Source organism: Aplysia californica, unplaced genomic scaffold, assembly GCF_000002075.1.
Source record: "Aplysia californica isolate F4 #8 unplaced genomic scaffold, AplCal3.0 scaffold00131, whole genome shotgun sequence".
NCBI lineage: Eukaryota > Metazoa > Mollusca > Gastropoda > Aplysiida > Aplysiidae > Aplysia > Aplysia californica.
Genome location: NW_004797401.1, coordinates 1,003,672 through 1,027,757, shown reverse-complemented (window position 1 = coordinate 1,027,757; position 24,086 = coordinate 1,003,672). Strand labels below are relative to the sequence as shown.

General features: G+C 38.0%; 1 protein-coding gene across 1 annotated transcript in view; it reads left to right on the top strand.

Moving 5' to 3' along the window:
* The window catches only part of LOC101858484 (cytohesin-1), a gene marked incomplete in the record, with an annotated part of 72,932 nt that extends 58,967 nt beyond the window's left edge, over positions 1 to 13,965 (top strand). Inside the window, 9 exon segments of the mRNA XM_013081459.2 lie at positions 1,415 to 1,533; positions 2,158 to 2,238; positions 2,552 to 2,664; positions 5,696 to 5,844; positions 6,501 to 6,612; positions 9,583 to 9,659; positions 11,355 to 11,511; positions 12,277 to 12,346; positions 13,768 to 13,965. Of these exon segments, the coding sequence (XP_012936913.1) occupies positions 1,415 to 1,533; positions 2,158 to 2,238; positions 2,552 to 2,664; positions 5,696 to 5,844; positions 6,501 to 6,612; positions 9,583 to 9,659; positions 11,355 to 11,511; positions 12,277 to 12,346; positions 13,768 to 13,852 (963 nt within the window).
* Between the last annotated feature and the right edge of the window lie 10,121 nt (positions 13,966 to 24,086).

The following is a 24,086-nucleotide window of genomic DNA, read 5'->3' as shown; positions in this document are numbered from 1 at the left end:
TTTATTTTTCATTGTAATTGCTGCTGATGATGATGATGTTGTTGTTGTTGTTGTTGTTGTTGAGTGGGTGGTTGGCGGATGCTCTGATGTGGTTTGCTCCTTCTTTCCTACCTAACATCTATCGTCCTGATCTCTCCTCCTTTTTGTGTTTGTTACTTTTTTGTAACACCTCTAATCTTCGGCACTTATATGATCTTATTGTGTCTCAAGTGCCGTAAAACTCTTACTAGAACTAAACTGCTTTTGTTGTTCTTGTTGTTTTGGCAAATTTGTGAAAAACTGCTTAGAGTCATCGCCCCCTTGCAACACTGAAATAATCTTGTGGGCTATTTAAGATGCGAGACGTCTGAATTTGATGTTCTTCTCCGATACGACTAAAACAAATGTGAAAATACGTGTACTATACCTGTCCCCCAAAACACAACATTGAACCGAGCCTTTTTTGCTGTTACGATTATTTTGGTAGATGTCTTCCGCTGTAGTTTTTGTCATGGTTGTGGAGACTTTTTTAGTTGTTTTTTTTTTGGGGGGGGGGGTTGTTTGTTTTGTTTTGTTTTGCTGCCAGTGACGTTTTTTTTCCCCTATTCCAAGTAAATGCGTGACTTAACTTGGTTACCCTGACCATAACTCTAAGCTGAACAATACTCAATTGCTTTAGCCTTGAAATCCTTCCCATTGTATCGAATATCTGATTATCCGCTATTTTAACGTTGAACAAAATTGTTATGTACCATGGGCTGCTCTTCGATTTCAGAAACAGCTGTTAAGAAAAAGAGTGTGAGATGCTATTTGTAAGGGGTGATTTGTAGAGAGTTCCAGGGACGGACGTTTCTTGTAGACAGAGAATGAAAGCGAAGGCCACTACTCTAAAATGTGAGTCATTTGTCAGTTGGAAGAGGGAGGGGGGGAATCCTCTTTGGCTTCCGTGGAAACATCTATGCGGAGACACGTCTCGATCTATGCTCAAGATATTGTGGAGCAGGTGACACCCTATTGGGGGGGGGGGAGACTGTCATAATTTGCTTCCAGTCTTCTCATTGCCCAAGATTCTCAACATGATTTATTTGAAAAAGTACAATGAACATTTCTCTTTGAACCCTTCATAATACTTCATATCCCCAAGGTATAAAACACCTGATCACCCTTTATTGTATCGTAGTTCTTCTTCATGTGGTTGTTACTGTGAAATATTTTATCCTGTGTGAATGAATTTTTACTTATCAGTGATCCTGTGATTGATGTAAAGCGCTTAGAGGTTATACCCGTAGGGAATAGAGCGCTGTATAAATGCAATGTGTTATAACTATTGTTATTATTATTATTATTGTTGTTATTATTATTATTATTATTATTATGTGAAACCCCACTACAGGCAGGCTTTCAATGGGTTTTTTTGGATCCGCTTTGTCCGCAGGGTATCGAGTACCTGATTGAGCATGGCCTGCTGCAGAACACAGCCGAGGACGTGGCACGCTTCCTGTTCCAGGGTGAAGGGCTCAACAAGACGGCCATTGGGGATTATCTGGGGGAGAGGTTGGTCTTCCTCTGTTGACAATTTTCTTCTTTTTTTTTTGCTTTTAATTCTTTTAGTACGTGTTGAAGGGGCCTGCACTGCTGATTTAAGGGTGTCTGGGTTGGGAGGAGGGGATGGGGGAGAGTGTTGGTCTCCGACTTTGAATGTCAGGTCACTAGTTGTCATCGTGGTGATATTTGTTTGCTTACATTTTATTTGCTTAATTTCAAATCGTCATCTTGCAATGTAGTACTAATCGGTGACTTTGAATAATTTCAAGAATTAATTTCATATTTATGTGTATCGTGACGTGTGTGATTGAGTTCTAATTTATCATAAGGAAAGGGTTTTTTCCAGGCCCCCCACCCATTATATTTCACTGAAATCCGTTTTAAAATCTGTCAGAACGTTGTTATTCTCAGCCTCTGTTTTTCTGTTAAACCACATATTATTTGTGTCATTTAACTGTCTTTGTTTGCACATGCAACTTCGTGTATCAATCAGCTTTCAAGTACAATGTCATCAAAAGCTAATGTAACATTTGTACCTCCAAGGTCTAAGTGTTCATCGTAATTTTTTATTTCCAGTGTGCAAGCATCTGGTCATATGAAAATAAAACACATGTTTTTCTCTTCTCTTCACAGAAATGATTTCAATGTTGCAGTCTTGAAGGCCTTTGTGAATCTTCATGAGTTCACCGACATGATTCTTGTCCAGGCTCTGAGGTAAAGTAGAGAAAGATGAAAGTAATGACCTCATATTCAGACTTTTTTTTGGGGGGGCGCAATCACACCCACACACACGCACACACATGTTCAAAATAAACTACCATCTTCATTGATTTGGGGGCCTCTTGCAACTGAATGAGTACCATCTTTCTGCGCAGGTGATTGGCTGATACTACTGGTAGATTCTGACTGTCACTCTTTTGTTTCTGTCTCTACGTTTTGCTTTTTACAGTACCTAAATGACTGTTATTGTATTGATGTGCTTAATTTCATCCCACTAAACTCTCTGTCACATTTCATTCACACTTAGACAATTCTTATGGAGCTTCCGCCTGCCCGGTGAAGCACAGAAGATTGACAGGATGATGGAATGTTTTGCAGAGCGCTACTGCTCTCTCAACTCCGGTGTCTTCGTCAACACAGGTAATAAGCACAGTCTCATGAACTTCTTGTTGAAGGATGGATTTCTGCTTGCCAGTTTCTTCTGCTTTACGCTTAAAAGTTTAAAAAATTTTGTGGAAAATCCAATAGAAATGTTAACAAGGTAAATCATAGAGCATGTGATCTGTTTCTCATGGACTGTTTTACTTTATTATAGGGCACCGTAAGAGAAGTCCAAGTGGACTGAACAAGACAAAAAGGTCTGATTGCTTTTACCCTGTTTATGAGATAATGTGAATAAAAGTAGTTTATTTCAGATTGCTGAATTGGAGAATGTACAGTTAACATCCGGTAATTTATTAAGAGAATGAAAGTTGCTATATTTTAATTAATTCTTTCGCTACGGCGCGGCGAAAGTGCCTTCCGTACGGGCTCGAGAACCGATCTATGATTCTAGCTTTAATTTTATTCTAATTCACATATCCATGTTAAAATAAAGGTTACAATATAACATTGACTTCGGGGTCAAACGTTTGGAGATTTAGATTCCGTTTTGAATCGCGATTTCGAAGTTTATGTGACTTTGTTTTATCGCGATTCCAAAATTATAGCCCAGACACCAGTCTTAGTACTTATCATGGGTCTCAATAGTCCGCTATTTAGCGGATTTCCGCTACCGCCATTTCCCCCCGCTAAACTCCGCAACCGCGACAACAGGCCAATGAAAAAGAGAGTTGTTGGGAGCAGGGTGACTGCCAGGCCCTGGAAATTTAAAAAAAATCGCAGAGACCCGGGAAAATACAAAAAAGATCTCGAATATTTGAAAACCAAATCCAATAACGTCTTTAAGTTCATTTCTGTCGGTCGCGATTGTAATATTAATTCGGCTCTGAGAGTACGTTTCATGCGAATTGGCGGCTTTGGCGGCAGGCGGAATTGTGTCACCAATGCTCGACTGGAAAATCAAGATCTACTTTCGCTTTCGTTACTACCCAGAAATTTGTCAGTAATATTGACTGTTCGGCATTGAAAACGTGGTGTCGCCATGAAAACAAATCAATATTTGTCACTGTGCTGTCACTTGTGGGGGGCAACAAAAAAAAAAAAAGAAAAGAAAGTTATACAAGCATCTTGTCGGGCTCGCCATTGTGACCGGTCAATGAACCTGCGTGCGTTTTGAGCGCTGCGAAGTGCAGAACTATATAATGAATCATGACGGTCGATATTCTGGTTCTGGGCTCAAAAACAAGATTCATTTTTATATTATTTATTTATACAGGCAAATGTGATGAAGGGAAAATGTAAATAAGTCGCACAATACCCCAGGCGCCACCACTTTCTGTACGTAATCAAGATGGGGGGGGGGGGATTATTATTTTTTTTTAAAGACGCACTCGGGGATTGGGGGAGGGCTGGACGCAATACCAGATGGCAAAAAGAAACTGAAAATGGAAATAAATGTTTTATGTATAGAATTTTGATTACTACTTCAGCTCTCTGCAAAGTAAATTGTGCTTTGGTGCAGGCCTTGTGTGAAATCGGGAACCTTCGTAACTTGTAAGCGTGTTATGGAACTTAGGGGCCTAAGTGTTCGCGTTTCATTGGATTGGTGACAGTAAATTAGATCTCTATACTTTAACTTTCTGTTCAAGATTCGCACACTTTCAGTTTCACTGCTTCTTGCCCTCCCACAGTTCTTACACCCCTCTCACTGAATAGGTCTACTTGGGCTATTCTACTCTACTTTGAGTTATATATATTATATATAATGAATCATGACGGTCGATATTCTGGTTCTGGGCTCAAAACAAGATTCATTTTTATATAATTTATATATACAGGCAAATATGATGAAGGGAAAATGTAAATAAGTCGCACAAGACCCCAGGCGCCACCACTTTCTGTACGTAATCAAGATTGTAAATATTTGGTACTTGACTCTTACTTGAAATTATCTCCCAAACCCTCATATTGGTGTGAAATAAAATTGCTTTGATAATTGATGGTTTTTATTTCTGCATTCTAGGGTTCAACAATAAAATAATAATGGATGTTTCGCGAAAATGGGCTTCTGTGGCAATCACCCGAAAAGTTCCTCCTTTTTTAGAATTCTGAGTTGAGACCCTTGACTTATATACAACAAAATGTATCATTATATTGCTCACTAAAGAAATGTAGGACTCTTTTTTAGAATATTGATATTATTGGACTGAAAGTGATCTGTTATTGAGAAATCGATATTTTTCAGTGCTAGATCTAAGTCTAGTTCTAGATCTAAATTGTCAAAATATTTTTTTCTCCCCAAAATCACTACTTTTTGGTGAAATTACACAAAAAGTACCTCTCAAGACATGTATAGGTTTATTCCAAATGCAATTCTGAATAATTTCATGAAAGATGCAAGTGTTTTTTCTGTTTGTGAATGCATGTTGTCCTTTTTTCAAGATTATAAAAATATTTTTTATATTTTCAATTTCGGATGCTATGATCCAAATGTACAAATTTTATGGAATGTATGTAAATAACTGCAGATATTTAATTTTTTTTCCTGTTATATATTCATTTATCATTATTTTGATGTATCATTTGACTAGGTGCAAACAAATTTTTTGAGTTTCACCAAAGATTATTAGTTATATATTTTTACATTTTATCTGCATCCAAGCAAAATTGTGTTGCATAATTCCTTCTTACAATAACCAAAGATAAAAAATACACAAATAAATATAACAGATGTATTCTACATACCATAGTGGATTTTTGGTGTATAATATGTTGATATTTATTTGAATTTGTGGCCCCAAAGACTTGTGAACTGCTCACTAGTCACCATCTCATTTCCCCTCCCGAAAAAAATTCGTCCACAAGCCGAAAATAATATGAAACGAATGAATTAACAATTGGATAGAAATATTTTCTTATCTAGATCTATCTCTAATTGTTCATGTCTTACAAAGGACTTGATTAATGGGTTAATTTTGGCCGTTGAATGCATTATGAAAGACTTACAGTTAATGTGCATATTTCTAAAACATTGGAGTTTTTCAAAGTTGTCTCGTTTTGTTTTTTCCAGACACATGCTATGTGCTGTCGTTTGCCATCATCATGCTGAACACAAGCCTGCACAACCCCAGTGTGAAGGACAAACCCACCACAGAGAGGTTCATCCAGATGAACCGGGGCATCAACGACGGAGGCAACCTACCGGAGGAGTTGCTCACTGTGAGTGCTGCTACCTGCAGCTTTCTTGTCTCCTAGGTTCCCTCCCCCAAGAGTTTCAGGCCCTTGAAAGTCGCATCTTTTTCTTTGTTCTCAATGAGTGACAGTTTAGCAGTCAATCTAGTGGTGCACGCAAACTGCAGTTGGCTTCAGTCCCTTGAGCCTGCCCTACAGTTTTCTCTCCAGTGATGTGGCATATTGCCACGTCTGTCCTCTTTGTGTTATGAAGCAAGTGCAGAATATGGTGGCTGTTCTCTAGGCCCTGGTTGTATTGGTAGGAGGGTGTGGCTTCAGAGGGTTGGATTTGATTACACTCAAACAACATGAACCATCTTTTCAGTAAGATAGAATAGTTTTTATTTTATGTCCTAAAATTGTGAACCGATACCTGTAAAGCTATTCATATAAGAAATTCTAGTTATCCTCTATCTATCATTACTATAAATGAGATGTCTGTTTTACAAACCACACCAGCATGTGGTTGTTATATTTGAAATTTTTGGTTCTCAAGGTGTGTCTAATGTATAGTTGGGGGGGGGGGGGGGGTTTGTTTCTATTAAGTATAACATCCTGTTTTCTTTTAAGTTACTGTACTCCACCAATGTTGACATGCATGGGGTAGTAAAGTTTTAATGAAAATTATAAAACATTATTGACAGAATCTGTACGATAACATCAAGAAAGAACCGTTTAAAATACCGGAGGACGATGGCAATGATTTGATGCACACTTTCTTCAATCCCGTGAAGGAGGGCTGGCTCATGAAGCAAGGTAAGAAAGAACATTTGTCGAGTGGCGGGTCTGATTGTTGTACTCAAAGTTGGAAGCAAAGCAACTTTGATATTTTTAGGTACTCTCTTTGCACCATAGTCCTTATGCCAAATACTTGCAGGATGTGTGTGCAATTTATAAACTTTGCGTTTATTGATTCCTTGCTTTAGGTATTGTTGTTGATACTTTTCTTTGGTACAAGAGAACCAATTGTTTTTCCTTCCCCAAAAATGAAACAGTAAAAAGATATTGATAATAATAATGCTTGAAAAAACCCATCCCTCTTTATAATTATAAAACCATCAATTTCATAACTCAAAAAGGAGTGCTATTACACGCACCATTTAGAAATATCTGAAATTGTTAACTACATTGTGTCTTTGCTTTCAACTTTACGTTTTTGTTTGTCTACATTTGATTTCATCTGTGGATAGGAAGTGTTTGTTTGCTATTTGTTACTAATTTTAGACAATTTGAGACTCACTGCTACTGCTAGGGGCTGATTATACTTCTTTCTTCGTCTTCATTTTCTGCGACCCCCACTGATTGAACTAAACACTAACAATGATTACGATTTTGCAACAGACTTTTGTGGCTTGTTTTTTGAGAGCTTAAAGCATCAGCCTTTTTTTTATTTGTTCCTTTTTTTATTTTCTTGTCATATTAGGTGTCCCTAAAATTAGTAAGTGTTTGAGACTAATTTTGTAGATTTTCCTATGCTTTTTGATAATGCATCTGCCAAAATCTGCAAAACCATTTGAGATATTTGATTTCGTAGCTTAGCTGAATGCCTTGAATGTTGATAGATTTATTTTTTTCAACTGGTGTTTCGTGTATAGTTGTGCATATGCAAATGCATTTGAATGATTTTCCTGCTTCAGTTTAGTGACAGATGCATAAGCAGATGATTGTTTAAGGGTATTACTGTCTCCAACCTCTGCTTTAGCTTCTGCTCCGTGTCTTAGTTCTGTTATGTGGACCACGCACTTTATAATGGAACGCACCTGCAAGCTGCATATGAAGAATTTTGTACATTTTTTGTATCTCCTGCATTAGTGAATTTCAAATTCCTTCATATGTAAAGAGCTTGTTATTTTTTAAAAGAATTAATATGTTTTGTATTTATGTATGAGACTGAGGGGTTGTTGTTTTTTCTGCATATTACTATTACAACACGTTGTTGATATGTTGTTTGTCCTTAAAATCCTTCAAGCTCTTTCTGTACTCATTTTGGGTAAGTTCTGTTTCTGAAAGTTCAGAAAGACATCAGTTCTGTTTTATTATCACTTCTTGTCTGCTGTTGGAAACAGATAATGGTGAAAGTAAAATTTTTATTTCATTTTATTCTTTAGTGGAAATTTGAAAATCATTAACTGTTGACTCAAATGAAATGAAATTAGAAGTCGAAGGTCTAATCAGCGTCTGAAAAGTTATGATGCTGCTTATGTTGAGTCAGTACAGTGATAACCACATATTGGCAAGTGGATAGTAGACAGTGCCACTAAAGATCCTACTTCTTTGCTATCTCATTGTCTTTCATTTTTAAGCACAAAATGATGGGTGCCTTGTCGATGTTCTTCTCTTTAACACATAAGAAAGTCATGTGACAACTGAAGTACATGGCTCAGATTTCAAGGTGTAAAAGATTCTAACAAAATTGTGAAAATTGGAAGGGCTTTTTAGGAAGTTCTTACGGCTTTCCTTTCAGTCCATGTTCTTGCCTTTCCCTGCAGTGAGTCATAGTCTTTGAATAGAATCTCCCTCTTCAGTATTGGCATCCCAGTTTTCACTGTTCCCCTCTAAAATTTTGGCCATTGCTTATTCTAAAGGCTCGTAGCATCAACAAAAGTGTTTGGCAACAAAACTGTTTGGTGCTGTCAAGTGTTGGTTATGTTGCGGCTTAAGATGCTGTTTGGGTACATGCTGAGGCCGCCTCTCATGATTTCTTTAGTGCACGGTCATCCTAGCTGATGTAGGATGCTTGATGCTAGCATGAAGAACTTTGGGCTTCACTGCCTTTCAAGATGAGACTTTGATTTGCATGGCTGTTTTGTAGCTGTCCGCCACTATTGTGTTTTTTATGGGTGATGTTTTATGTTTAATTATATTTTTTATTATAAAGGAGTGTTTAGAATAGGGGGGGGGGGGTTATAAGTGAAGCTATGGAAACGAATAACTTATTTTAATATGTACATGGTCATCAGTCAAAATGTGAGCGTTGCTGATAAAGGTTGAAAAAGAGCAGTTCCTTTTTTTCTGTTGAAAATTTATAGATTTAGAAATCAGCAGTTTTGTATTGTTGTAAATGTGCCCATTGATGTTTAATTAAGGAGCATGTGTTGTAAAGAAAAGCATTTTAGATATTAAATTGGTTGTTATTGACAGGTGCATTTGTTAGGCTTTTAAAAAAATTGACCCTTGCAATGTTTACTTTGTTAAAGTTGAGAGTAAAATCAGGCATGGTCAAATCCAGACTACAAAGTGGAATGGTTGATTCCCATGGGAGCCAAAACGATACAAATGGCCAAACGTATAAATCATTCTGACTGTCTTTTTGGATTCTTGTTCTGAGTTTTTGTTTCTTTCATGTCAGTTGAAGTCACTTTTGATTAGGCTGGTCATATTTCTTTTTGCTTTCAGTCAATTACAATTAATTGTAAGCCTGTGGTTTTTTGGTCAGTAGATATTTGGGAAGGTGGCGACTCATGTTTTTCACATTTGAGATCACATATTCTGTGTTTTGTGCAATGTATAGCTTTAAACTTTAAGAAGCGATTTTTTTTTTAAACGAGCTAGTAAACTTTACTACTTGTGCATCTGAATCAGTCCCCTTCGAAAATGTTGGTGGGTTGCGTCTTGTATAAAGATGATGAATGGATAATAACATAATTTTGCCTGTTTATCGTGTGGCGTATTAGTTGAGTACACTGTCTTGTTGAAGCAATTTTGTTTGCCTTTTGTTTCTGCCAGGTGGCAGAGTGAAGAGCTGGAAGCGCCGCTGGTTCATCCTGAACGACAACTGCCTGTACTACTTTCAATATACTACGGTAAGTCTGGACATCAGAAAGGACTCATACTGTGTCAGACATTTGTTTTAGCTATTTTTATATATATGTAAGGCTTGCTCTTCCACAGTTATTATAAGGTGTTGATTTTTAGCAGAGTTAAGATAAATTAATGCTGTGTTTAAAGGGTGGAAGATGGTTGGATTGCAGTAATCGCTCCAGATGTCACTGTAAAGGAGTGTGGGCTTTCTAGAATAAAATTCTTCCTTAAAGTGGGCCTTATCTAGGTTGCTGCACTATGCCCGAAAGATAAGTTCATCAAGTCAAATTTCCTGTGATTTACTTCTCAGCCAACTGTGTAAAATGGCTTGACTACTCCTACCCCAGAATTACAAAGTCCTATTTGTCCATACTTAGTTTTAAGAAATCTGGCGTTTAAAAATTTGGAGTTTCACAACATGTCAAGCTTCTTCGATTGCAATTCTTTGAATTTCTTGATAATGACCCCGAATATTTTTACGATTTCGATAGAGCAGATAGAACATTTGATTTTTGACCTCATGGTCTTAGTAACTGAAAACTGCCAAAAATATCAAATAAAACTTTGTAATTCTAAGGCAGTGGACTGCAGTATCAAGTCTAAACCTAGGAGTGGCGCTGATCTCTCAAAATCAAGTTGTTCTCTCATCATATTATGTTTAGTAGTTACCAGGAAATACCACTGTATACAGGAGATCACGGAATATATTTTGATTTGGTTGTTGTTATTCTTTTTTGTTTGTTTGCTTGGGATGGAGGTGGGGGTGCCACTCCCAGGTAATGTATGAAAAGATCTCAGGTTTTTTAAAACCAATTTTTGAGCTGTATCTCAGTTAAATACTGTTCATGTTCCTCATGATTTGCTCAAGCCATCACGCACATTAATCCACTACCCACCAGCAGGAGGTGGAAGGACAGATGAGAATCCATACCCAACTGGAAATGAGTTTTATATACTTTGGTTTGTTGCTTCTGTATCTCCATCCTCCTAGCTTCCTTTTTTGCTTCTGTACACATACCATCATCATCATCATCCAGTGCCAGATCTGCGACAGACATCGGCGATCATGATTTTCCATTCATTCCTTTGCTCGGATGCTCTCAGAAAAGCTACGTTTCCCTGATTTTTCCTTGTTACCCATTTGTTTAGGTTCCCTAAGTATGTTGTTCTGGGCCTACCCCTGCCTCGCTTGCCCTCAATTTTGCCAGTGAGAGCTAGATGTTCAAGACCCTTATGTCTATTCAGGTGTCCCAAAAACTGCAGTTGTCGTTTCCTGATTGTTTTTAAGATTGAGCGTCCCACAGGGACACATACCACAGGGTCAAATATCAACTACTTTCAAATGGCACATAAGCATCTTGCAGGGCGTTAAATTGATATGTGGATATTTTACTGCAGCATGCTATAAACTTGACCTTTCTTATGCGTGTGACTATTAGTCTGTTTGCGAGTGCAAGCATACTATTATATGTGTATGTGCACAGATATGTGTTGTTGAGAGTTTGTGTGTGTAAGGGTGTATGAGTTGGCGTGCGTGCGTGTGTGTGTGTGTGTGTGTGTGTGTGCATATGTGTGTGTGATGAAACACCAAACCATTGTGCCAGCACCTGGACAATAAAGATTTATCTGATCTGATCTTGTTTATCTTATCTTATGTACATGAATCTTACATCCAGTCATTTGTATCCACTCCAAAGGACAAAGAGCCAAAGGGTATCATACCTCTAGAGAACATACAAGTGCGAGAGGTGTCCAATGAGAAGACAAAACCCAACTGCTTTGAACTTTTCTCAGCTGGGAGTTCAGAGATTATCAAAGCCTGCAAAGTTGACTCGGACGGAAAGGTGGTGGAAGGTGAGATTGATTTTTAGAGGAATAGGTGGGCTGGTTTTTCTGAATTATTGCTACAGTTGTATTTTTTATGGTTTGAATGACCAAGTGAGAGTTTGAGATTTGGAGTTGGTGCGAGTGACACATTACTGGTACATGTATGTTTGCTGCATATTGTTTATGTTACTAGTGTGTTTGTCTTTTATTGTCACTGTCAGCTGCTGCAAGACAAACTGTCTTTTGAAAAGGATAAGACTGCTCTTTATCTTATGTTCTTGATGTAATGACATCACTTGTGACTCAGTGCTGTTATTTGCCTATGTAACTTTAGTGAAAAAAAACCCAACAATCCACTTTTTTTTATACCTAAAATTATTCTTCCTAAGTTTTCTTAAGGTTGACATGGATTTTATAACATGCTTTTCCCCCAGCATTTGTTTACATTAAATTTTCTACAGTTATTTAGCACACTCACTTTTAACTGAAAGCTTTGTTGTGGGTAACTGATTTTGGCAGTGCATTGCAAATTTCTATGTCATCATCATCATCAATAGCAACTGTATTTTTCCATGTCAGGTTTTGATTGTTATTACCTGTATGGTGTTGCTTTTTATCAGTCTCTCCTTAATGTATTGACCGAGAAATTTTCCAGTGTCCATAGAAAAAACAATTTATAAGCAGGTTTGTTTTCATAGACCATTAGGAACTCAAAACGGAGGGCGTGTAAGGAGTGGGGGGGTTACACACTTAAATGTGGGGAAGGAAATTAAACTTTCTTTTATATTCCAGGTCGCCACAATGTGTACCGCATGGCAGCTGCCTCAGTGGAGGAGAAGGATGAATGGATCAACAGCGTGAGGTGATTACACTTGACCAACTGTAGGCCTACCTGTTTATTCATTAAAGTCAGATGTTCTAGAGAAGTGCCCTGAGGCCAGTGTGGGGCTTGTTGTTGGTTGTTGGGGGCTGGGGTTTGAGCTGGAGCATGGTCAGAAGTTTTCTCCTGCTTTTTAGAATTGGAATTATTTTTCCTCTCATCCTAGTGGCTTGATGGGGGATTGAGTACACTTACTGTCGTAGCGTAATAGATTGTGTTTTGTATAGAGATGCACTCCTCCAGTTTTATTATTTTCTTAAAAGCGATAACTTTGCTGACATTATTTGTATAGTTGAATATTGAATTGTTTCATTTATAATTGTTGATTTCAGAAAGGCAATATTTTAATTATCTTTCACAGTTCATGGTGAAATGATAGGTCAAGTTTTGCTAAATAATTGATATGTGAGGCAGCATGGTGAAATCAGGCGCTCGTCTAAATAATGAAAATGAAGGAACTGGCATTTTTCTGCCAGTTTGGTAATTTTTATGGGATTTTTGTTTTTTTTTTAGCTTTACACCATTGTTGTCCAATAAACAACATATTTCTGGGTGGATTTCACTGAAAAACTTTGATTAAAGGCACAAAAAATGTAAGCTTTCTGTTTCCATGGACTATCAAGCTATGGAAATAACCAAACTTTGGCAGCCGTTTTCTCGTTAATTCTGCCTTTGAAACCAAGCGACACAACCTTCTTCAGTCTCAAATATCTTGACCTCTATTCAAGATAAATGGGCTTTTTTTTAGCTATAGCAAAACAATTGAACAAGTTTTAAGATGATACCAATAACTCCACATGCCCAAAAATTAAGGAGCGCCTGATTCCACCACGTCGTGACACATATATGGTTAACTACTCTGTAGCTTTGAAAAATATTGTTCAAATCAAGATTAAGTACTCTCATACATCATGATAGATTAGCTTGGGAGTTTTGTATTGTAAAAATAGATTTGTGTAATTTCACGAATTATGTAAGTTATTACTTCAAGTTCAAGCAAGGAATAATAGTCTCTCAGGCACATAGTGAAATGGGTGGAACGCTGAAATTATTTTTGTTTTGAATGAATTTCACTATGAACATGTTTTAAACACAAAGAGATACATGTGTGTGTTTCGCTATGTGTGTGCTAGATTGTAGTTGCAACATGTTTTTGCTCCTTGAAGCTTGCTGTCAACACAAGTGCTTTATAATGTGACATTCAAAATTCCAACTTCCATGAACGTTTTCAGTACAGGATATACTGTTTGTCTCCTTTGTCTTGGGACTTAAGAAAGTTACATGTGCCTTGTCATTTGACTTCAAGTTTCAATGTTTTTATGAAAAATGAATAAGTCAGATGTTCATCTCTTCTTTTTTTTTTTTTTAAATTAAAAGAACATGCCGTTCTCTTCTGCTTTCAGGGCGAGTATAAATGACAACCCGTTTTACGACATGTTGGCCGCCAGACGGAAAAATGCCACAGGGTCTTCAGGCAGAGCGAGGTAAAAAAGAGTGGAAAAACAAGCACCTGTGACTGGAGACAAGGGGAAAACATAAAGACAACAGTCTGTTGCTGGTGCATACTCTGATCAGGAAGATGGGAACGAAAGATAGGAGAAGAAAAGATCAAATTCGTGTTTTATAATTCTGATCAAGTCTTAATTTGAGCCCTAATTGTTGTAAATGAATTTAAGGATTTTGTGTCTGTAATGTGTGTGAGGTATATCGGATGGATTGCTTCGGCTGTTCAGAACTGATTATATGATCACATTTTTTCCACCAGTGTGGACATGTTCAGCAATTAGTTCATATTAGTTGGTCACAGGGAAAATGAACTGAGGCAATTGGTCCTGAACTGGCACATATTGGGGGGGGGGGGTTTATGATTGTTAATTTCCCATGGGCTCGCAGGGATGTTGGGGAGTGGGGGGGGGGGGGGGGGGGGTGTTACATCATCCGGGACAGAGACTGTGATAGGGAGAGGAGCAATCCCTCAGGCAGTTCACAGTTTTTGACTGTCCCAAGATGATGTCCTTGGTATCTCTGGCAAGTTTTCAGAGTGGCTTGGTTGTCTGTTTCTATCCCAAGTTTTACTATATTTTCATATATAATGGTAGCTGCTACACAAGGTCTAAGTCTGTTTTTGGCTCAGGACCCACTAATGATTACATATATTTGAGTTAATGTAAAATAGTTGTCATGTTCCTATATAGTATACAGTACAGTACTTTGTTATATTCTTGTTTATTAATTTATCCTTTGCCTTGATCCTTACAGCCCCATCATGTCTGTTTGTTCATGTAAGAAATGAAACTTTCTCTGTTTTGTGTGAGAGTGAGTGAGACTCTGAGGATGCTGTAAATATTTGTATGAGATAAAGAGAAGAATTTAGCTGTTCAGTTCTCATTGTCGGTAAATGTAGGGAGAAAACTAGCAGGTAGGTGGATAGTCTAATGTGGTTAGCCTCCATTTCTTTTTAGTCAGTATTAATAGAAAAATATGGACTTTTCTGTGTAGACTGGGAAAGAACTTCAATGGTAACTCTAAAATAGGTTGAATATAGGTTGAGCAAGGCAATGTTTTTTTTAAAAACAATTTTTAAGTTACTTTCAAAACTTGAAATCATTGTCTTGTCTACTTCGTTCAAACCTGTGAGTCTACTCCTGAACTAACATCATACAGAACAACTTCAAAACAAATTTTCGAGAGAACAGCATTAGAGTTTTTCTACTTTTTGTTGCTTGCAGAAAGAATAATATCATTTGAAGGTATTCATTAAAAAAACCACAATCTTCCAAACAAATGAAGGTAGTAAATTAAGTGGGGTTGCCTCTGATATTGTGTTTTACTTTGTATGTAAAACTTTCATCTCTTTTTGTATTTTATCCTTTTTCTGTGAATGTGCCAGGACTGATATTTGGTGTGTTTTTTTCAAAACCCGTGTGGTTTTATAATTTTATAGTCTCTCACTGACTGCAATGCTCTAATATATATATATATATATTTTTTTTTTTAGGTTTTATGTCTTTCGCTTGCTGTTTATTGCGGGGGAGGGGTGGTGGTTTGAGTTTGTATTTTTGTATTAACTCCTTCAAATATTTGTGTGTATCCTTTTATCTCCAGCCATTTTGGTTAGGTTCTATTATTAAATTGCACGCACATTCTCTACTATCCAAATTGGCCAGAGGATTGACTTGTAGGGTTAAAAAAAAATACTGAATGTCTACACATGCTGCCTGTAATGTACAAGACAAAGGTAGGGGAGGAGTAAAAGCGGCGACAAGCACGAGATCCAGGCCTAGCCCGCACAGATGTGTGTGGGAGAGAGATTATCGAGCAGAAACCGAATGGGTGCTGTGCATTGTGTGTAGTCAGCTTGCTGGTGGTATAAAATATATAGGTTTGATGATACAGTGGAACTCGGATTTAACGAGAACTCGGATTCAACGAGATGAGATAGATTCCCCATTTTTCTTCTTCTTTAAAATCAATAAAAGTAGCCCGGATTCAACGAGCACTTAAATCAGCGAGCTCGGATTCAACGAGGTCGCTTCCAGGGTGAACAGCCCCCGCAAACGTGGCTTCGCTAATTTTTCTCCCAGAACGAACTTATCTATTCCCGTAAACCATTCATTGCACCTGCATCGTGAACCATTATTCAATTAGCCGATTGCATGCGACCAATCAGCGGCCTTTTAAATACCAACACATGTGTTGTTGGCACGCGCACGTGACTACTCTGGTGTGTGTCGGGGTCGGATGGGCAGCCTGAACACGTGTGGCTGTGTGTGCGTGTCGGGGGGAGGGGGAACTAGCGGTCCAGGCGTTGAACGTCGCAGATACAAACGCGTCATAGTCTTTTCCACCCGGCAACTGATCAGTATTACAATGATAAGCTAGTCTTGACGTAGATCTACGTACTGAATTGTGCGCTGGTCTATGGAATCTAAAGTAGCCGTATGCTAGGCTCTACACAGCAACACAACTTTTTGGTAAACAATCGAGATGACACAGGCATGTGTATTTGAACGAATCAGTCTTTTTTTTTTACACAGCTCATAATATGCAGGCATTTCACTAATTTCAGGCACTACTCAGTGCCTGTAATTATCTACACAAAACCTCGTGTTTGCTATAACGAACTCTCGGATTTAACAAGATTTTAGGTCAGGCCCGACGACCTCGTTGAATCCGAGTTCCACTGTAATACTTGATAAATAGTATCGATGCTTTTTTGTTTTTCTGACATGGACCCTGTCTTTAACGCTTTGCGGTCACTTGGCTCAATAATGCGCCTGTGATAATTAACCGTTCCGGTCACAGTTCTGCACCAGTTCCGATAAGTCCGTTGCAGTCACTCTCCTGGCTGGGTGACCAGATGGGGTATTTTATACTGCTGGCTGTATGACTGCAAAGTGTTAAAGAAGGTTCTTTCAAAGGAACAGTCCAGCCAAGGGAGTTATTGTTTTGTCATATGAGTCTTGTGGGGAATAGCCTACACTCAACAAAGAAAAAGTTTGTTTCATTTTTGTACTATGACGACAAGTTCCCATTGAGAGATGTGTTGTCTATCGTCAAGGGCTTCCACTACTGTCTGTGTTACTTCCCTGTATCGTTTACGACTATGGGTTGTTTAAGGGTCGCTCAGTCAGGGAGGACATTCGGGTGTCTGGGAGATGTTGTTATTGGAAGAACAGGAAAATACTTAAAGAATGTCACAATTGAACATGTATAATGTATGAGATTTTTTTTGTTTTGTTTGTTTAGTTGAGGTTGTTTTGTTGTTTTTTTGGGGGGGGGAATGGTTGGTGATAAAATGAGAATGTCTAACAAAGCGAAGAGGCAACACTTTATGAATAATGAAGGGTGTTGTGAAAAATATTGAACTGGGTACTATAAAATGCTTCCTTTAAATATTTTGATCTCAGTCCAAAACAGTCACTGAGTCATACTTATTGTTTACCCTAAGGTTGATCGTACCAAGTGTTCATTTTCTTTTTTAGGTCTCTAAAAGTGAAAGGCATATCAAATTGACATTTTATGTGGCTTGGCATAAGCTCTTTGAATAGCAATGTGCGCAGCATATTGCTCGAGTCTGACTTGTGAGAAATGCTTTATGAGACTGAGCACGTGCAATATGTTTGTATTTGTAACATAGGACCTAATGTCCAAAATCGTAGTTCTACTGTTTTGCAGTCTCATTTCACCAATGTACTAGTACTAGCCTATCATCATGTCTCACATTTGTGTCGTTTCAATCAAGTATGAGCTTGTTTTGTTTTCATTACGCAGTTTTGCATTTATTAAGTTGCTCTTCAAAGCGATGGAACTTCCCCACTTATTCCAGTGTAATCAAATCTTTCCCTGTTTGAACTCATTGCTTTTTATTGTGACGAATTCTCCTGCACTTAATGTCTGTTCCCTTTTCTACTCTACTGATTCAGCAGGAGGCTATGTTCCTGTAGCCACAGTGTTTCCCATTTATTTATGAACATTTCATATTCAAATTGAAATACCAAGGCTTGTGGCTTTTCCCGTGGCTATTTGTAAGACAAACGTTCAACTCCTTTTGACTCTGTTTTACGGTGTGGTAGAAACAATGTATACTTGGAGTTATTTTGGGGATTTTTTTGCAACAGCTGTCAGAAGCAGAGCTTCGTCTTGCCAAATTGTTGACATACAGATTTGGCACAGGCAGGATAGGAGTTAAGGCTGTTTATTGTAGTCAGATTGTTCAGTTTTAGGGCTGAGTGTGATGCTCTAAAGCGAATTGTGACACACAGAGGTACCAAATTATTTGCCAGCCAGACTCAGACTGGTCAGGGTCTCTTAATTCTTAAATTTTCTGCTTTCACAAAGTATTGTTTTTGTCAAAAGCAAATTACTTTATCATTTGGTAGAATTATTTTTGTCGGATTTTAAGGGCAACAGCTCAAGTTTTGGGCCAAAAGGCAGATCAAATTAATTTTGTAAATGATATTCTCGTATGTACTACCTTGTTGAGAGCTATTGTAAATACATTATATCTCTGTGTAAGTACCTGTACATTTGACTGAGAGATTGAATAAATAATCCCAACGGAACAACACAATCATGTTTAGAACCCTCACTCATACTTTACATACTTATGGATTATAGATCATATTTATGTTATTATGCTAGTCACTGTTTTTATGTGCATTTGTATATGTGTGCTTGTTAACCAATAGGCATACAACATGCTTGAACAGAATGTCATTTTTTTCTCCCTTTCTTTAGATTGAACCAGATGTCTGCAATTATTTGCTGTAGTGAGGTGAAGAGAATCTGTATACTCTCAGAGTGCTTTACAATAATGCTCAGTGCTTTGAAATTAATGATACATTGGCAGATTTTGTAGCAAACATAGCTGCCACTCAGGAATTTCAAAAAATGATGAAATTCTTTCGAAGGCGTACGCGCACTCTCCGAAGGCAGGAATAAAACCAGTGAGATCCAGAGGCAGTGTACTGGAACATCTGGCCTATGGTTTTGGAAGGGAAAAGTGTCATATTCAGCATACACTGCTGAATTAAAATGTATTTGAAAAAAAAAAATCCAAGACACTAAGTTAACTAACAAGCATTTGACACAGTTTGGTGACTAAAAATCCAGTGTTTGTTGCCCACTGGTTTCTCATAAAAAGATTTCTTTCACTTTAAATTTGTTTTGCGTCGATGTAGAGCAGTATTGGATCGAGGAGGCAACACCTTTGCAACTGTATTGAGCAATTTCTTTATAGCACCAAACACAAAGTGCAGACAGTGGTTTGTTCAATTTTCAAATGAACTTTTCAAGTCACACATCGTCTGCTTCTTCCGCATTCCAGCTCCTTTTATTTTTGCATTCTGCTTCAATTTCTCTCGAATTTACGCAGTTTTCAATGACAACTCGGCGCACCAATATCCCGATGCTGGATCGACACTGTTGCTCCACAATAATGTGAAACTAGCGCTAGGCACAGAAGAACGGAAGTAGAAAGCTACGAGCGGATGTGCGCATGCCGCGTTTTTGCCTCTCTCCAGGTTTGGTGTTTTCCGCATGTTGAAAAAAAAAAAGGATCGCAATTTGTGACCGAGAGCGGTCCAGCAGAGGAAGGAGGAAAGTAGCGGAAAAGCTAGAGGAAGCGGAGTTTCCGCTATTTAGCGGAAAAGTGGCATCTATGGGCAAAGTACCCAAATCTGTTTGTCACATTTCACTGCTACCTAGCAGCTAGCATATGACATTATGAAATATGCTTTGAAAGTAGGCCTATATGTGCTGGATTTATTTTTAGTTTGAGTTTTATGGCAATTGCCACACAATTAGTTAAAATAACCAAAGATTAGAAGTGGTACAAGAGAGTAACATGTACAGAAAAGGAGAAGAAACAAGGACGATAGATGTTCGTTAGGAGAGATGAAGGAGCATGAACAGCCGCTAACCTTTCACGGGTTTATTTTTGTATGATGATGGAAAACAAACGGTGCTGAATAACACACGTTGTAGGCCTATAGTGTTGGTCTGAGAAAGCCTTTGTTGCAAGCAATGGTTTTGATGACCTGTTTAAAGTGCTGCTAGTGGGGTGGGAGTATTTATAAATGTACATATTTCTTTTTTTAGTTTTAGTAGAGGTTTTATTGGGCTTGCAACATACGGTCATATGAGCGCCAGAAGATTAGAGGTTTTACAAGAGAGTAACAAACATAAAAAAGATGAAGGGGAGATAAGGATTGATAGATGTTTGATAGGAAAGAAGAAGTAAACCACACCAGAGCACCCTCCAACCACCCACTAATAATATAATATGGTTTAGTATTTTTCTTTCCTTTTTAATTCTGCTATATAAGTATAATAAAAGTTTTCTTTTCTGAATTTCTCAGAACAATGATTGCTGCATACGAGTCTATAGCTTGTTCACTTTTGTCCAACAGTGTTAAAAAAAATTCTGGCTCTATAAATTTACCAATGCCCACAAAACTTTGCATTAAATTGCATGGCTCTTCTCTACAGGCCAGTGACCAAACAAAAATATTTTTTCTAAAATCTTGATCCCGGAATAAAAAATTTCTCTTTGGGTCCTATATTATATATATTAACACGCCGGTGAAAATTATCCGTTCTGGTCACCTGAACTGGCGGTGTGACTACAAAGTGTTAAAAACCGCTCTTTGGATGCGTACACAGGATCACTAAAATGACTTACAGCAACCTTGCATACAGATTGCTTATTTTGAGACAGCGACACCACCCTACAGTACCCCCTCTTTTCAGTGTAAACTTGAAGATTTCATCACGGGCTGTCAGGATGTCTCCACACGAGTCTCGAAAATTACTCACCCCGTCACTTGATTCGCTTTTCTTGGGCATACTTAGAAAGAATGATGTGTTGAAGAAAATATATCAACTTTTAAGAGTTTTAAGTGTATACTGTAAATCCTCGATTATTTTTTTAAACCACTTTAGGCTTACTTCAAAGAAAACGTTGGAACCACAGTTTGCAGTGACCTTTCTGAATGGGCTTTAGATTTTATTGGCCATCCAACATTTAGACCTCTATGAAAAGATCTGAGAAGATTAAACAAAGCGATTTCATTTTGTCTTGTTTCAACTTCTGTCCGATGAAAGTGAACAAACTGTAATTTCTTAAGAATATGTGCAATATCTTTCGGATGGTCCAACATGTAAAACGACACTTAATGAAACTGTTCCCCAAGTTAGAGGTCCGCCCATGTTCATGTGGACAAAATGATACACTCTTTCAGCCATCACGTATCATGGGAAAAGTTTTGATGTACGACATATTCGTTTTCTCAGTTTTATTTTCCAGCATCCAGATTTTAGGTCTTTTCATGACTCTGGTGAGTAAAGATGGAATATAAGGAGCCTTTCTCAAGTGTGAAAAATTGGTGACATAACATAAGCCACAACTTTTTAATAGGAAAATATAACAACCGTGGAACAAAACTGTTTTTGGCACAGTCGTACATCTGTACCTTGACAGAGCTGTACTCCACACTTCAGAAAAGTGAAGTAAGCCATTTTCTATGTCATGATCTTGGTTGGGTTGTTTTGTTTTTTGTTTCTTTGGGGGGGGGGGTGTGTTAGTAATTTGCTTTTTTGTTTCTGTGACAAACCACTTGTGATATCCCATCACAGAATCTGCCTTACTGAGATTTATTTCTGTGAGCTGATTTAAATTTGTGAATGGATTGGTGTGATTTCACATGGTCATGCTGAACGCATTGTATTGTGTAAAAAAAAAAAAAGGTAAATGAGTGAAAAAAGTTTTGATTCCGGTCAGTATATAAACATGTACTTTTTTGTTCCGGTGTAAATCAAAAGCATTATAATAATAAATACAGACTTGTATTCTAGAAGTGAGTGTTGATTTTTTTCTAATTTGTGGAAGTTCATGTTTGGTTGGGGGGGTTTTGGGAGGCGTTTGATTGTTTTAGTAGAGGTTTAACAGCGTTCGCAACTGCATAAGGTCATATGAGCGCCAAGGGGTGGATGTCAACAGTGAAGTCCTTACTTACTCTGCTCACCTCTCTAGCTTCAACAGAACAAAGTACAAAGTCTGCTTCGACTATCAAGGCACCCCGGAAATAGCAGGTCACAAGAGTGTGACGGGTGAGAATTAGGCTTGGGATTAAGAGCTGAGGGATGACACCGACAATGAATTGATACATCCAGCACCTCTCCACCTGATGTTTCTCTCCATCATAATGTCGCCTTGCAACCATATGAAGAACATAACCATGAAACATCACAACAAATAAGAAAAAAGAGGACAAAAGACATGTTTAAAAACTCAACCCAACATGAGGGCATTCATTCAACTTTTACTTACAACTTTTTTTTAAATTCTCATCTAGTCCTGATAAACAACAGAACAAGATGTCTTTACTAAGAGGATCAATAAAACCCCTTGCAGCAATGAATGGTTGATCAAAGTACACACTGTTGGCATTCACAAGTCTCTCTCTCTCTCTCTCTCTCTCTCTCTCTTTCTCTCTCTCTATCTCTCTTCTCTCATCCTCTGCAATAAATATCAGCTACTGCTTGCAGGCAGCACATATAAACATATGTACATGTACAAATGGGATATGTACAAATTGCAATGAAGCCTTTGTAACAAAACCACGAATGAACCTCAGTATCGCTTTACATTCTTCATATCAAATGAGAGCAGTGTGCTTAGCTACCCAGCATACAATAGCAGAGAAAGATTTCAAAGCTGACAAAGTGATCTCAGACTTGCAGAGATGGTTAATACGCTGTGGCCAAAGTCAGCTTGCCACATTTCGCACACAACTGTATTGCTAACAGAAATAAACGTACATTATATACACAGGAATATAATAAGTCACAATGGGAGGAACATTCCTGAATATCTTGTATTTCCAACAAAGAAAAATAATGGGGCAGGGGGAGGCAGCTTGACAAAAATACACCAAACCATCCTGTATTTTTTCAAAATAGGCACCCCACCAAAACAAACCACAGAAATGGTCGCTTTAATTAAAGGACAAGTGGGCTATCCCGAAAAATGTTTTGAGAAAATCGAAGGTAAAGTTCTTGCCCCTTGCTCAGTTTCATTGAAAAAACAAGGAGAGTTTTCTCTACACCAATGAAACCAAACTTCTATTGGTAGGACAATGCCCACTTTTGGTGCAGGTCAAGATTTCTTGAAACCCCCGAAATCTGGGCTAGCCCCCTTGTCCTTAAAAGCCACCAAATACACCTTTCAAATTGCGGCAATGTTCCGAGCTCGGCTGCAGTCATGAAGTTCCACTGCAGCAACAAATAATACAAGTAGCCACAAAGAGCCCTGTCATTTCTAGATTGCTGATGAAGGACATGGCAAGTATCACATGACAGATTGGACACACAGGTCCGGTGTAAGAGAAAAACATTCCAATAAATCCCTCAGGGTAAACAAGAAATTAATGAATTTTCTCCAAACAACAGGAGCCATATTCTTCAAAACAAATCTAGCTTTGCTTTTAATTTTCCTCTCAAACATTTTCAAAATGCCATCATCCGTTTCAAAACAACATAATTCACCATTTTTGGGTGGTGACTGAATATTCATCTTTGTGGCACCAATCTGTTTTTGTCTTAGTAAGCATTTTACGGCACTTGCAACACAATAAGGTCATATAAGTGCCGAAGAATAGTCGTGTTACAAGAGAGTAACATGACATACACAAAAAAGGAGAGAAAAGGACGATAGATGTTTGATAGGAAAGAAGGAGCAAACCACACCAGAGCACCCGCCAGCCACCCACTAGCAACAACCACAGCACTAGATTCTCCTAGGGTAGCATTAGCATATATATCTATGCCTTCGATAATTTAAAAAAAATAATAATCACGAACAAAGCCCATGGGCCAACATGAGAACAAAGTGCCGTAGATCTCACTACAAACAACCGTGCCCACAGTACAGGATCACCATAGTTAATGATACATCAATTTCTGACATAAACGCTGTAAAATGAAGAGCACTTAGCCTTCACCAACAAGTTGGAAATCTTTTAATATAAAAGAAATCCTGTGCAAAATACAAAGCAAATCTATAGGCAATGGAAAACATTTGCGAGAAATCATAAAAGAAAATGACATCCATTTGTCCCAAGTTTTTCAAAGTGTAAAAAGGGGATTTGGCTCAAAATGTGTTTGAACAAACCACCACAAAATCGTGAACATGACGACTCTTAGAAGCAGGAGAACTCAC